Source organism: Mus caroli, chromosome 1, assembly GCF_900094665.2.
Source record: "Mus caroli chromosome 1, CAROLI_EIJ_v1.1, whole genome shotgun sequence".
Classification (NCBI taxonomy): domain Eukaryota; kingdom Metazoa; phylum Chordata; class Mammalia; order Rodentia; family Muridae; genus Mus; species Mus caroli.
Window position 1 is genome coordinate 173220515 of NC_034570.1, and position 16315 is coordinate 173236829.

At 42.4% G+C, this 16315-nt stretch overlaps 1 protein-coding gene across 3 annotated transcripts in view; it reads right to left on the reverse strand.

Moving 5' to 3' along the window:
- Brox (BRO1 domain and CAAX motif containing) overlaps window positions 1-16315 on the reverse strand; it is a 20930-nt gene continuing 4615 nt past the window's right edge. For all 3 annotated transcript variants that reach the window (XM_021172599.2, XM_021172671.2, XM_021172519.2), the window contains 10 exons: window positions 15805-15901; window positions 11626-11721; window positions 10021-10093; window positions 8800-8905; window positions 7884-7973; window positions 6257-6342; window positions 4982-5063; window positions 4576-4726; window positions 3130-3289; window positions 1-2101 (listed from right to left, as the gene is read on the reverse strand). In XM_021172599.2, coding sequence (XP_021028258.1) covers window positions 2015-2101; window positions 3130-3289; window positions 4576-4726; window positions 4982-5063; window positions 6257-6342; window positions 7884-7973; window positions 8800-8905; window positions 10021-10093; window positions 11626-11721; window positions 15805-15901 — 1028 coding nt within the window. In that variant the 3' untranslated portion in view covers window positions 1-2014. The remainder of the gene's footprint in view (window positions 2102-3129; window positions 3290-4575; window positions 4727-4981; window positions 5064-6256; window positions 6343-7883; window positions 7974-8799; window positions 8906-10020; window positions 10094-11625; window positions 11722-15804; window positions 15902-16315) is intronic.

Below are 16315 nucleotides of genomic sequence, written 5' to 3' on the forward strand. Positions count from 1 at the left end.
TATGTAAGTAAAATGGCTTTTATTTTCATAAATAAAAAGATAAATCATATAAACACTGTACAGAAGTAGCTGTACAGGAGCTGTCCTCGCCTGGTATGAAACACATGCAACACCAATGTCCAGCGTCCTCTCCACAGCCTGCGTACCAGTGCTTCATAGTCAGTGTCTCCACAAATCCCTGCTACTGCTTCAGAACCTTATGGTCTGGCGTATATTAGGCTTCTGGTGTTAGCTTTACAATCAACTGAAGACTGCTCATGCGATCATGAGAACATGGCCAGTTATGGATTTCAACACCTGCATTTACTGCCCTTTACAGAAGTGCCGGACCTAGTATGTGTTTCCATTTCATGAACGGCAGTTGAGTCCACAGAAACCGCAGCAGCGTGCCTACCTAGGTTAATGAGGTTTAGTACACAGAACAAGTCCTACAGGCAGAGTGTCAACAGGCAGCAGCAAGCACTAGCTAGTTTTGTCAGTAACTAGTTAGTTTTGTCAGTCACTGGCATTTAACAAGTGACTCTGTAGGAAGGGTGACAATGTAATAAAGTATTGTTTTTCTATAGGCAGCAAAATAAAACTTAATGCCCATTCAGTAGTTACTCCAAGTATTCTGAAAGCTACAGCTTAAATATTAGATACTGCAAGCTGTAACTCACATTTTAAATGATTTTTTAAAAAACCCTTAGTGATTATATGTAACTTTTCAAAGGAGTATAAACTATGATATATGATTTACTGACTACAGTCTTGATTGACAGGTATACTCTCTTCATTCTTCATCATGAGATGTATATTCCTGTTTCAATACTTTATGCAGATTGATGTGTTTCTCACAGGGGGGCTAAAGGGATGCAGTGGTCTATGTATGTGCCTATACACTGTCTGGCACACAGTAAGTTCTCACATACATTATTATTCCTATTATGCGAAGCAATCTGTCACCTAGAAAAGGAAGTTAACACCCCAGGAGAGTAACCAAGCAGGATACACCCACATCTGTTACTTGGTAAAGTATCACACACCCATCATTCCCAGTTTGTGGGTAGAAGCAGATCCTTTAAACACATAGTTTGTGTGTCTATATCCTAACCTCTGTCACTATGGCCTAACGCCAAGCCATTCTGATAGGATATGAAGAAAACCATGTTAAAAACACAATGTCCACCAAAATCAGGTAACAAAGGCATTTTCTTAAAACTCTTCTAACAAAGGAATTACCAGTATGAGTCAGGGCAACCTATCTTGGTTGAGTTTACGAAGGCTTTCTTNACAACATGCAACATTTTACTTCTTCAAAACCCACTACCATTCTCTTCCTCTCTCTACACAGAAGCACTAAATGCTAGTACAAAGCTTTACCCCTTAGGTAAAAAGTTCATTAGAAAAGGTACTTGTAAGAAAACAACCACTGTGTCGGCAGTGCGGGTGGAGAGAGCATGGCCCTCCGCAGCTGAGCCAGGCCAAGGGGCACAGACCCACACTGCTGACTTCCATGTAACCTCCACACTCTTGAAGACACGATTTCCTAGTCATCATGGACTCTGGTCAAGTACAGGGAAAGAGTTTGGTCTGAGGTTTTCTGATTTTAACTGCGATTCTGTTTCCCCGCCAGAACTCGGATCTGACAAGGTGGTGATGAAAGGCGAACCCATCTCTTTTCAAAACATTCTTCTGGTATCAAACAAGAAGAACAAACATTTCTGTGAAAGTAGAAAAACATGAACATGAAACTTACTATCTAGAGTTCAGAAAAGGTCCAACCCCCCCACATATACTCATTAGAGGCATACAAAACAACCCTTCCAAATGTTGTCCTGATTTAAAAAGCAGAGCCCAGAAGCAAAATCATGAAATGCCTCTATGTTGAAAATCAAGAATAAATAAATGAAAGGCCAAGTTGCTCTGAAGCTAACAATTATCCTGTGGGCTTCAGAGAAATCAGAAACGGCGAACTGAAGCCCCACAGTTTCTCTTGTGGACCAGCAGAGACTGCAGTGAGTGACAGACATTCTTATGAGACAGAGCACCCAGTGTCCTTCTGAGGTCTGATATCTGGTTCCTTTACAGGTTTCACATCCTCTTCCGGTTTGGGTTTGACCTAAGGAGAAAGAAAACAAGGTAAATATGCAGGTGAAGTAGAGAAACCCCACAAAGGCCTGCCTGACTTCAGACTGTCAAGGCCGCACTGAGGCTGCCACCCATCCCAGGACCCAGAAGCTGCATCCCAGCAGGTGGGAACGTGGACTGCAGGTCCCTCCCTCGTCCAGCAGGTACTCCTGCTCTATAATCCTTCCAGGAAGGTACAACTCAGTAATGAGGCCCTAGCGTGTGGAGATAATGTATGGCAACACAAGCTGTCTTTAAAGGGACTACTGTGGGCTGGAGAGATGGCTCAGTAGTTAAGAGCACTGACTGCTCTTCCAGAGGTCCTGAGTTCAATTCCCAGCAACCACACGGTGGCTCACAACCATCTGTAATGGGATCCGATGCCCTCTTCTGCTGTGTCTGTAAACATTTACAGTGTACTCATACATATCAAATAAATAAATAAATCTTTTAAAAAAGATACTATTTTAGAAGCTTCACAGGGAGCAAAGATGGCTACTTTAAGGAGTAGTTGTATGGGAGGAGACTGCCTATCATACAATTTCAAGGTATACTGGGGCTGTAAAGCAATCCCCACCCTTTCTATCACAGATCTCTAGTCCTTTGGTAACTAAACCTAACCCTTCCCATGTGAGCTACCACATACTGAGAGCTCCCCGGGAGCTTAGGTCTAAGTGAATGGGAAAGTGTTCTACTTTACTCCTGGGTGACTCAAGCTGAAGTGAAATCCAGTCTTCAAATGCCCAATGTCGGAAGGAGCATTGCTATAGCAACATCAACACCAGGGCCTTTCCCACGCTCTTCTTAGAGAGAGCACTGACTGACAAGTCTCGAAAACAAAACACTGTTGAAACACTGCAAGTGAATTACACAGAAAAGCAGAGGACTGAAGGCGCAGGGCTACTTCTGAGAGCAGGCTAAGCCCCACAGTGAGCTCACTGAGGACGGAGACAGAGACTCAACACTAGCTCCATCTTCTTCTCCTCTGTATTCTATGTAAGGAAGAACCCGTTCTCATACACTGTCATCCTTGGGTCTCTTGGTGAGATCAAANGCAGCCAACGCTTCCGGTGTCCAGTGAGCACTCATAGGAGGGAATTCAAAAGGCACAGGCTCTACCAGCCCATAATTTGCTTTGAGTTCCAGTTGTGGGGCTTCTGTTGGAATTTTTTGAAAGTAACTGCAAAAAGCAATTTAAACAATGGTTTATTTGTTATTCAGCAACTACTTGAGCACCTAGTATGTTCAAGGCCTACAATGCTTATGACAGTTCTCTCCCCTGAGGGACAGTCACATGTGGGCAGCTGATAAAATCGGAAAGCCCTATCACCCACAGCACAATGCAATAGAAGCTTCCAAGGACAGAAAGAGGGGCCATGGGCCTGGACTTGGAGGCTCAGTCTATTTTCAAGGGAAGTGATTAAAAACTGAACCAGACACGTGACAAGTTCAGTGTGGCCTAATGCAGTGTCCTACGAAGAATACAGACAGGCAGGTAGGGAAAGGCTCCGAAATACAGTTTGCACTCTGTCAAATACAGTTTACTAACAGTTGCAGTTCTATTCCTGAAAAGACCAGGAAGAATTATGAGAAAATTAAAATTTCCTGCTTTATAGTTAATTCAAACCAAAGTGAGAGAAATATGCAAAAGAAGTTGAACACACACACACACACACACACACACACTCCCCCTGTATTAGTAAGGTTTTACTGCTGTGAATGAAAATGGACTGAACCTCTGAACCTGTAAACCAGCCCCAATTACATGTTGTCCTTATAAGACTTGCCTTGGTCATGGTGTCTGTTCACAGCAGGAAAACCCTACTAATACAGGGGGAGTGTGTGTGTGTGTGTTGCTGTGAACAGATACCATGACCAAGGCAAGTCTTATAAGGACAACATGGTAGCATCCAGGCATGCATGACGCAGGCAGAGCTGAGAGTTGTACATCTTCATCTGAAGGCTGCTAGTGGGAGATTGACTTCCAGGTAGCTAGGATTAGGGTCTTAAAACCCACTCCCACAGTAACACACCTATTCCAACAAGGCCACACCTCCAAATAGTGCCACTCGCTGGGCCAATCACATCAAATCATGACACCGTTCCCCGCCCCCCACATTGACAAACATATGCTACACCCACACTCCACACACACCCTGCACACAGAAGTAACACGGAAACAAAGGTAAAAGAAAATGCAGTCTTTATGGGAGTGTCCTGATGAAATAAACTTTAAGTTAACAATTCACATTTAAAATTTAAAATCTATTTTTATGACATCATCACATACAGAATAAAAGACCTTACAAACAATTTTATCACCAATTTAAAAAGAAAATTAATACCACATTTAAATGCAATTTAAGACAGACATTGTGGGACTAGAGATAAGAACTGTATTAAGCTATTACTATGTTAACCGTTATGGCCCTGCGGTACTAGAGATAATGAGGGAGCAGTACTCACATGAAGCCATTTTCTCTCTGACATTTGTCCAGGGTGTTCTTCACAAGGCTCCCAAGCTTCCGGAAGAACAAGTGTCCTGACGGCTTGGCCGTCGGCCCTGGTCCTTTGGTTTCCCCGTACTCTTTGCATAGAGCTTCTGCCTCTGCGTACACTGCAGAAAGGACAACAGTCTCAGAATACTACGTCCTGCTTTAAGTCAGCGACATAACTCTAGCCGTTTTCACACACTAGAAACACAACACAATAACAAGCAGCATTCCGCCAGGCCCCAGGGAAGGTTTGTTTTTCTCTATCTTGCCCATTTCCTTTCAAGAACTCAGCCAGAATTTACTCATTCCCTTTAGAATGAAAGATTTTTTTTTCCTTAAGAGAGAATTAAAATTCTAATTCTAAGAGTCAAACTTACGTTTTTCTGCTTCTTGGAGAGATCTGATTGCTTCTCCACATTTATCACTCGCCAACAGAGTCTGGCCATGGTAGCAATACGCCTGGTAAAAGAAACACGTTTGCATGTGTTCTGTCCTCACACTCACACGTCAGCTAGGCACTGTCAGTCACCACTTGGATTACTGATGTAATTCATCATCTCATTTACCTGAGGTAAGCCCCACCTCACACCTCTGTGCAAACAGAAGGCAGAACTCGGTCCAGCCGAGGCAGAGTAGATTTCTAATCACGTTCCGAGAAAGCCTGACAGCTGAAGCTTCTTTTTAAAATCAGGACAGAGGTGAATGAAGGAGTAAATTATCTGTGCATACGTAAAGGGTAGTGTTTGTGTGTGTCCCCTGCAGCAGAGTCTGCTGAAATCCAGACTGGGGCCAGGAGCCTGCAGCATCACCTTCGAATGCTAGGGTTACAGGCACCATCACCACACCTAGCAAGGACCATAGGTTTTAAGAAAAATGCAACACCATGAAAGTCTACTCTTTAAAATCAGTTGATGCAGACACATGGTGCTGGGCAGCAGGAGGGTGGAAAACATTATGACGTGTAAGGGATAAAAATAGTCACTTAACTCTGAAAAGGGTTAACTGCTTCTCACATGCTAACAATCCTGGAATGAGTCTGGTGGTGTAACTAGCTGGTAAGGAACTTCTAAAAGGCACATACTGGTGGCTTTCACCTAGGTGATAGACACTGTGTGGTATACCTTAAGATTAAAATAAAAAACCAACAACAGAATCAGTGTGAGTGAGGCAGGGCATTGGAGGTCAGTCCCTGCATTCCACTCTCTGAAGCAGGGTGTCCTGTTGCTTGCTGTGAGGTATGCAAGGCTAGCTGCTGGCTTCTCTGCTTTGTAGGGCTGCTGGGATTACAGATGTGCACTGGCTTTACATGGCCTCTGGGGCTCTGAACTCAGGTCCTCACATTTGCCTTGTAAGTTCTTCAGCTACTGAGCCATCTTCAGGCCTTTAAGAGGAGAATTTCTTGCTGTCCTTCCAAATAGACAGGATAAAACAACAGAGAGAATTCTCATGTCTCCAGCCTTTGTTTTGGATGTAGCAATTCCAGGTTTACAATTCCCTACCATATCCTCCCACCCACTCCTGCCAGTGAACATTTACTGAGAGCTACCCATCACTGGTGAGTTGCTGAGGATTAGGGGAGCTGGCAAGAGTACGCTCTGCAGGGCTCCCTGTCGTCTGCAGGACTCCCTGTCTGCAGGGTTATGGGCACTTACATAAGCTGTGTAGAAGCACATCTTCAAGTGGAGGTACTTTCTCCATTTAGCAGAGTGTGCAGGCTCCAAACTGGACAAAGTATGATCTAAAGTTACATTTTAAAAAGCAAAGTATCATTTCACCCCGTTTCACTGGAGCATTGCTTAGCTCCTGTATTCTAGTGCTAAAAGCAGACTACTGTCTAGTCTAAACTCAAGCTTTCATACATTTAAAAAAAAAACACTAAATACTTTAACATGATTTATTTCCCTATAATTACATATTTGAACAACTTAAATACCTCTTCAATTTGATGGCTAATGTAGCTTTAAGTTAATGACAAAATGCGACAGAACTAAGGATTTCAAAGCAAGTATTTATATCATAAGTTTAAAGTTGTATATAAGATAGCCAGGCACATAGCAGTCTATTTGCCTGCCAGAAACAACTCATATCCAGTCAACCATCACTGAACCTTGCATAAAAAAAATCCACATCCACTCACTCACAGGTCCACATGTGCTCACATAATCCAAACACTTTTTGTCTTCCTTAATGTCAACTTCATTATAACTGTCAAACCTGTCTTCATTTCCTCCCAAGCCTGCAAACACTGAGCCAGCCTATTCCATTACATAGCAAGCCCATGTGTGAGCTTGGGAATTTTCTTTCAGAATTATAAACCAGTCAAATCAGACTCAGTTTGTTTTGAAATGAGACTAAAAGGCCACCTGCCTATCGTAAAGCTTCACTAGCACGTCCACATCGTTCAGTTCCTTACTCCACTGACGCTGTATCTTACACCAGGACCCGATTCTTCCCCAGACTCTGAATTTGTTCTTACCTACTCAGCAACCAAAACAGTAACCAGCCTCCAAACAGAAACCTAAGCATGTTCCCCACGTCACAGGAGCCAAGTCTGCTGCACCTTGCACATGCTAGAGTCAAGTTATGGGTGGTCAAATTACACTTTACTGTCACTATCTAATCTAAATAACGTTAAGAATTATGAAAGAGTTATAAAGATCTGAGTGGGTGTTACATGCCTTTAGTCTCAGTACCTTGAAGGCAGAGGCAATTTGATTTCTGGAGGTTGTGGCCAGTTTGGTCTACTTAGTTCTAGGACAGCCAGGACTACACAGAAAGACCCAGTCTTAAAAACTAACTAACTACATACACAATATGTATGCACATACTTACATAAGGTAGTTATAAGGTCCATAAAGACCAAAGGCTCCCTTTGACTGGACATAGCTGGTGGAAAAGTCCATTAGAAGTCATCTGACACATGAGCTGTGAGGCTCTGGGGACTCATACAGTGCTCTACTCCTAGCTATAGTCCAAGCTCCTCAAATATTAACTTATAACTTATTTATTAATTCACAGGTATATGTGCACCCTCGAGTCTGAGAGGAGCATGCACATGTGTGTGCCTTATATGGAGGCTAATCATCTTGTGTGTTGAGACAAGATCTCTTCACTTTTATCTGGAACTTATAACGGAGTGAGGTTGGATGGTGAGCAAGCCACAGGGACCCCTGTGACCCCTTCTCCACAGCTCTCGGACTTTCTCCTAGTGTTGTAATGGAAAATAGGAGAATCTTTTCCTCCCTTTTTTCCGAGCGTGTGCCAAGACAGCGGGCTCACCTGCTTTCTGGTAGAAGCTGGCCGTGTCATAGGCAAGTGCAGCGATCAGTCCCGGAGCGTGCTTCAGCTCAATGGCTCGGGCGATTGTCACTGTAACCAACACACACGAGTTATGTTCTCTGAGTTTACAGCCATCTATGGGAAGTTCAGTCATAACAGCAACGACAACCTGATGATCTGTTGCAAATTTTCATAGTTTCTCTTTTTCAAATAAATTTTACTGTAACAATTTATAGCAAATAAAAACACAGAAAGTGGACACTGATTTTGAGTATCTTTAAATAACTAGCCAATTATTAGCCAAGCACACAGAAATCCTATAAAATAGCATGACATAAGGAAAAACACTTTAAAAGCACTCCAGTTTGAAATACAGATAAAAAAGCTTGGGAAATGACTTTCCTGTTTTTTGCAACTGAAAGATGAAGACGTCAATGTAAGCTAATGATGGGAAGAAGAAAAACAGTAAGCACAAAACAAGAGAAAAGAGGAGTTAAAGAATCAATGTTTGGGGCCAGAGCAATGGCTCACAGTTAAGAACACATCGTGCTCTTTCAGAGGAACCAAGTTCAGTTCCCATCATGCATTTTGGAAGGCTTCAGGGGATCTGGTGTCCTCTTTGACCTCCAAAGGCACCTGCATACATAACGTAGCCCTGCACATGCGCATGCCTAACAATAAACCTTAAAAAAAGAAAACCCAAAGATTAACATTAATACTGTCAAAAAAAGTCTGCCTTTAAGGAGCGTTAGGTAGAAGGAACTTTCCTCTGCTGACCGCAAAGGAGATGCTAAGATAATAACCCTCACAACCAATCCTTAAAGCCTGACACCCGAGACGGCTGAATCGAAGAACTACAATCCAGTATAAATAGTCTTAGAAGCAAACAGAAGACACCTTACAGTACTTAGGATACCTTCCTGAGCCTCGGCCTGGCACTGGATGACGTAAGCATCGATGAGCCGAGCCTCCAAGTCCCGCCCCTTTTCTGCTGGTGTAAGAAGTTTAGGGATATGACTTTCCTAGAGAGAAAGAACAGAAACACTATTGTCAAGGGGAAAAAGATACAACTTAGAGATAGGATATTCAGATTACAGACTCACTGGGAACCTAAGTGGACAGACCAAGCTGCAGCTGTGAGCACACAGGCAAGGTGAGGTCCTGCGTATTCAAAGTGAACTTCATAAGAAACCCAACAGCAAAATTTAGGTTATGGGTAGATTTCTTTGCCGATACAATGTAACGCAAAGCACTCTCATTTTAGAAAGTATTTAGCTGCAGTAATAACCGAAACTCTCTTCTGTACTGTTCATTCACAGTGAAAACTAATGATGGAAAGAAAATAACCCAAATTCTACATCTAATTCAGGCTGAAAAGACACCATAAAGCTGGCTCCGAGAGGTCCTCAGTGGTCAGTAGTTGTAACCAGAAGGAATCAGGTGGGCAGTCTCACAAGAAGACAGGTTTCCTCAGAGTTCCCATCCCATCTTGAAGCGATCTGACACAGTAAGCATGCAATGACCGGCTGGCCAGGGAGAGACCTGGCGTGCACCCTCAGTCAGTTCTGTGGAATTGTGACTGCTCCTGGCAACTGCAGAGAGCAATGCGCAACAGCACAGACACTGATTTATCTGTTTTGTTTTCACCTAGCGTGAAGAGACAGAAGAGGAAGCAGAATATTACAACTTAAAACTTCTCGTTATGAGTTAGCAGAGAGCTCAGTGTTTGGCTGTAGCCCATCTATAAGGCCGTTAGTATATAACAAGCAGGTAGCACAGACATAAGCACTTCACATCTACACACAGCCTCCTAAGACTGCATCCATGCTAAGTCTGAACAGACATTTCCCTGAACAGTACAGAAGAACAAGTACTCATGGAACACTACACTGTGCTAGACAAGAGATGATTTCAGTATACAGGATGTGCACGGCTTACATGCAGAGACCCCCATCATTTTAGAAAAGACACTTATGTATCTGGTCTTTGCTATGGAGATGTGGAAGGGGCAGTCTGTTCTTGAACCAATGCCCTGCAGTCACTGGAGAGACTGAACTACCTCCTGTGACACAATGGCGTTACTAATCCCTCCAGACAGTTCAAGAATTAACGCCCCATCCTTTCCCCCATACTGTACCTTTAAATGTTTAAAAATCCCAGCTGCAATTTTTAGGCTTCGGTGAACTTCTTTTGCTTCATCTTCTGTTATGCTTTAAGACAGTAAAGTTAGTTAGATGATGAATCTTATTTCTGGAACTAAAAGCCAATGTGTCATCAGAACACAGAGGCTGAAGAGATGGCTCAGTGGCTAAGGACACTTATGGCTCTTGCAGGAGACTTGAGTTCAGTCCCCAGCACCCATGTCAGGCGGCTTACACTGCCTTTGACTCTAGTTAGAGATGGCCCCATGGATGTGCACGAACCCACACACAGACACATCATTTAAATGCATCAGAAAAACAAAGTAGTTATTTGTCTTGTTATTTTCTTATTTAAAAAAAGTCTAACTTGACATTAAAAAATAAAAATCACATAAAACATATCCCAAGATTCTGCAGATGAATAGAGACCTTGCCTAGAAATAGATGCTAAATCATCTTATTTTCTTTCCAGATTGTTCTGTCACAAACAAATACAAATTATTATGAACGTAACACACATGGTAACTATAGACACTGGTCACTTGTATCATTTTACATCAGCAAACATGATTCATTTCATGGATGGATGAATCATAACTAATTGGCCAGCTTCCTAATTCTGTATCCACGTTAGTTCCTACAACCACTGTCTCATTTACTTTTACAATTCTCAGAAAATACTGTTATTTCCTCCGTGTGCCTGACTGGAGCCTGACTGGAGCTTCCAGGGCACGTCTGTGGGCTCAGTTCTCCCCTTGCATCTTTGGGTGGGATCTGAGTCATACTGAGTCTTGTTCTGTCAGGTGGCAAGCACCTTTGCCATGAAGCAACCTCACTGACTCTAGTGTTCAGTTCTTTAGTCCTCTAAACATCGTTTTATATGCTTCTAAGCCTTCCTGCCTGTTTCATGGATTGCCTATTTCCATCCCTTACTTCCAGCTGATTTGATGGTATTTGAGATTATACATTTAAAACTGGAGAGCTAGAATGAACTGCAATTTTATTAACTAATTCTGTTATTGTTTTTAATCTTTGTTTATTGTTTACAGTATTTATTTGGTTGGTTGGTTTGGTTTTTCAAGGCAGGGCTTCTCTGTGTAGCCTTGGCTGTTCATCTTCCTCTGCCCCTGGGGGCTGGGATTAAAGGCATCTGGAAACCTGGCTGTGTTTATAGATATTAAATATAGACAAATCGTCACATTTTAGAAATTACTTCTTGGTTTGGGGCCTTACTTAGGTCTGCTATGTAACAAGATTAGGAATGTTTTCGTCACAGAGCAGAGGTGACGAGACTGGCTTGCTGCACACGCTGTCAACCTGAGATGGATCTCTGGAATGTAATGGTGGGAGGAGGGAAGAGCATACTCCACAGTGCTGACCTGACCTCCACATGCGCCTTGGCATGTGTGCCCCTCCTACCCCAATGACAACAAATAAAAATTTACAGAACAAAGACTGAGCTGCACGACTGTAGCACCTAAGTATGAAACAAGGATTCTTCTACTGACTTCAAATGGAACCTCGGAATAAATAGCCTAGACTTAAACTTGGTATATTAAAAAAATAATATAGACACATGTGACCTTTGCTTTCTAACTTACTTTTCTTTTCCAGCCAATCTTGAAGCATATTTTGTGTACCACAGTGCTACATTAAATCCCATGGAAATCAGTTCAAAAACAGCATCCTGCTGGGCACTGAAATGACAAATGAAATCATCAGGCTCTGTAAATTATGATGGCATTGCTATTCAAAGCTTAATGGCATAGCAGATAAAGGCTCTTGCTACCCTAGTTCAATACCTGGGAAGCCTGCATGTTATTCTTTACATTTCACATACGCACTAGGACATGCAGGCACGTACACATGTACACATGACCACACACATACCTAACAAATAAAATGCAGTAATTAAAATAAAAAAATGAAGATAGATGCTAAGGGTAGTTGTTCACACTTTTAATCCTAGCACTCAGGAGACAGAGGCAGGTAAATCACTGTGAGTTTGAGGCCAGCCTGGTCTACACAGTGAGTTCCAGGTCAGTTAGAGCTAGCTACATAGTGAGACCCTGTCTCAAAAAACCAAAAACAAACAAAAAGCCCAAACAGCAGTGGTCCAGCATTATCTTAGTTTGCTTTCTATTTGGTAGTCTATGCACACACACACACACACACACACACACACACACACACACACACATACACACCACACACACCACAACCAGCCAACCAACCAACCAACCAACCAACCAAAATAAACCAACTTGGGGGAAGAAAGAGTTTATTTCATCTAATAGCTTAGAGTGCAACATGAAGATGAAGTCAGAACGCACGCTCAGGGCAGAGAGCTGGAGGCAGAGACTGAAGCAAAGGCTGTGGTGGCACACACTGCTTACTGGTCTGCTCTCTGTGACCTGCTCAGCTTCTTTTTTATACAACCCAAGACTCCCTGCCTAGCGTGGCATCACCCAGAGTGGGCTGCACGCTCTTCACATGAATCATTCATCAAGAAAATGCTGTGCAGGCCAACCTGCTGGAGGCATTTTTTCAGTCGAGTTCCTGAGTTTGCATCAAGCTGACAAAAGATTAACCAGCACGAGTATGAACTGTGTACTTCACAGTAATAATAATCACAAAAAAGTAGTTCCTAAAGCTACCCAAAAGAGCTTCAGAACTTTGTATTTCTGAGACTTGTCCTCAAAAGTCAGAAACATCAGGATGGGACCCAAAGCGTGAGTGTGTGTGTGTGTGTGTGTGTGTCCACAGCGTGAGCATGTGTGCACGTTAGAGGACAACGTGCACGAGTTTGTTCTCTCCTACTATGTGGGTCTCGGGGAGCAAGCTCCAGTCATCAGGCTTGCACTCAACCACCCCTACTCAATGTCCCATCTCACCGGGCCCTGCTTTCCTAATTTATATGATAGTTTATAAATAACTGTTCTTGTTTGTGTGTGTTTCTGAGGATCAAATGTAGGGCTTTACAAATGCTAGATGTCTACTATTAAGCTACAACCTTGTTTTAGAACACGCAATTTCGATAGCACAATATTATATAACACTAAGTAGTAGTAGTATGACTATCTGTGGTGGTTTGAATAGGTAGAGCCCCTCTAGACTCTTGTGTTTGAATGCTTGGTCATAGAGGTGGCACTACTGGAGATGTGATCTTGTTGGAGTAGGTATGGCCTTGTCGGAGGAAGTCTATCACCATGGGGGTGGGCTTTGACAGTTCCCTTCTGCTACCTGTGGGTCAAGATGTAGAGCTTCCAGCTCCTTCTCCAGCACCATGCTGCCTGCACACTGTCATACTTTCTACCACAACAGACTAAAACTCTGACGTGAGCCATTCCAATTAAGTGGTTTCCTTTAAGAGTTGCCATGGTATGGTATCTCTTCACAGCACTAAAACCCTAAGATACCACATAATATACAAAGTTATTGTTCCACTGGGTGTGGTGCTCACCACAGCACACTGGAGCCTAAGTCAGGGGGACTGCCATGAGTTCCAGGCCAGCCCGAGCTACACGACAAATTTGAGGGCATTGAACTAGAGTGAGACTGTCTTGGCACAAACACATATGTTGTATATGGGCCTGGTGCTGTTTGTATTTTGCTGCTAATTCTGCTCTTCTGGGAGGGGCTTCAGACAAGGAGTGAGTCACGTACTCAGGTGACTTCTTGTGAACCAATCCCTTAATGAAAAAAGAATCAATCACTGGGCAAGTAGGAGGGACTTCTGGATTGGACAGAGGAAGACAGGAAGCAGGAGAGAGTTAGGTCTTTTTTGGGCAGGATAGTGAGGACAAGATGTAGCTATGAGTATCTCCTGGTTTCAATGGCAGATCCGCCAGGATTCACCACCGGAGTATTTAGATTTAATAAGGCTTACAAGATTAGGGTTTTAGTTGCTGCGAGTTACTGTCAATTCTGAATGAAGTTTGTGTTGTGTTTTCCTTTACTCGGTGGCTCTTCTGGGTTCAAGAGAGAAAGGTATGAGGCAAAGCGTGGGCTTGCCTGATGTGCACCACAAAGGCCGAGGGGGTTTTGCAGCATGAGTTCGGCGTGGTAACCACCCACTAGTGGGAGCATATGGAGCTGGGTGCAGAGACTGTGGAGTTCTGAGTCAGAGTCTCCATGAAATAAAAACAGGTCGGCCACTGCCCTCCAGTGCATGGCCGGCAGCCAGGCAGCTGGGGTTGAGAGTAGCAGGGCATAGCATGGGAATTTGCGGTTCTTTTTTAAATATGTCCTGCAACACACATATGTAGTATAATTTCTAAGAATGAAGCAATCAAGTATACAGTTCATAAGTACTGAGTGAGTACTGAACACTACTTAAGGTTACATTACTTGATTATATAGATAGACAGACAGACAGATATAGATAGATAGATAGATATTTTTTTTAATATCTTTTTTAAAGACAAAGTCTTGCTCTGTTGTCCAGGTTGGCTTCAAGATTATGATCTATCTTCCAGTCTCAGGCTTCCCCCAGTGCTCAGTTTATCAGCACGAGGTACCATACTTAGCTTAATCACATAATTCCTCACTATCTTAATGAAATGCTAAAAAAACAACAAACAAAAAAACAAAGAAACAACACCACTACCAAACAAGAACAAGAACAAAACAACAAAAAACAACAACAAAAATATCAAAAGCAACAAAAAAATATCAAAAACAAAACAAAAACAGATGGAATCAATATTTGGGATGATGTGGGGAAAAGTACGAAATTTATTTATTTCAAGCCATTTTATGGCCTCTTCAAATTCCCATTGTAATACAGCTTTGACTCTTAAAAAATAGTCTTAACAAAAACAAATCCTTAATTCTGGATGAAAACCAGGCTGGTTACCTAGAGAAAATCAGAAAAGGTCTTGGAGAACACTGGTACTGAACACACTAGAGTCCACATAACATGTCCAAGGACGGGAGAAGGGACAGTAACAAGCACAGGCACTGTCTCCACCTCTGCATCACGCATCAGGCCTACGTTCTCTCACAGTGGTCCTCGGGTTCCTTCCTTCTTTACATCAAAATCTAGTCAAAGTAGATGTTCATGTCAAAACCTGCATTGCGTCCAGCACGTGTGAACACAGTGTCCATTCTTTCTATAGTAGCACCACTCTGGGATCTGGGATCTCCAATTCCTCCTTCTGTTTTCACTTTATCCCTTTATATTTCCTTATCTACATACTTCTGTATTTGTGTTTGTGGATACACATGTGCCACAAGACACGTGGAAGTCAAAAGGAAAACTGTGAGAGTTGGTTTTCTCCTCTCTTTACGAGGTTCTGGGAATTGAGCTCAGTTTGCCAGGCTTGGCAGCCAGCACCTTTAAATACTGAGCCATCTTGGTGGCTTCCTTTCTATTTTTCATTAAACAGAGATCTACTGACATTTTAACAATCCAATTCTGTTTTTAAAAATAGAGGTTAACAGCACAATGATCAGTTAATAATCACGGAGTAGTAGAAAAGCTGTGAAGAGAAGTTTTAAAAGCAGAAACACAGCTTGAAAGAGGGAAGAAAAATGAAGCCAATTTTGGATTACAAATGGGGTGCTATAAATCAGACGTGTTTAAAATTAATATTCAGATTATCTCAAGAATAGATGTTTGTTTGGTAGAAAGACTTTTGTAAACTTAATAGTACGTACTTTAGTTGAAGTCAATGTTTTAATTAATGTCCCAGCAAATGAAAATGTTTTCTTCTTCAAATATACTAGCTAAACAGTTAAAAACAGACTTGGACTTGGGGTATCAGGGGCCTGCTCACCTCGGAACGTGTCCTTGCAATGTATCGGTCCACTTGAAATTCTGAATGTATCGTAATTTGCTTTCCTGTGTAGAGTCACCCACTGAATTTATGAAACCTATAAAAAGACACAACATATTTTAGGGTGGAACAAATATTATATGATTTGGTTAAAATATTATTCACTCCTATTACGTGCACTTGGAAGGTAGAGGCAAGGATCTCACAAGTTCAAGGCCAGCCAGGACAGAAAGTGAATTCCTGGGCAGCCAGGGCTACACAGAGAAATCCTGTCTTGAACGGTTCCCCTCCACCCCCAAAATGTATTCATGCCATTACTTTTCCAGATGTTGGGATGACACTTCTGGTACCATTTCCCCTTTTTTATTTACACATTCTTCTGGTAACGGAATGTACAAAGTGTACATATCCAGCTTTCAGAATATTAGCCCATTACAATGTCACATTCTGAGACCCATGCATTCCAAAAATAGCCTGTGAGATTAATCTGTCCGAATCTGAAAAGTTACGT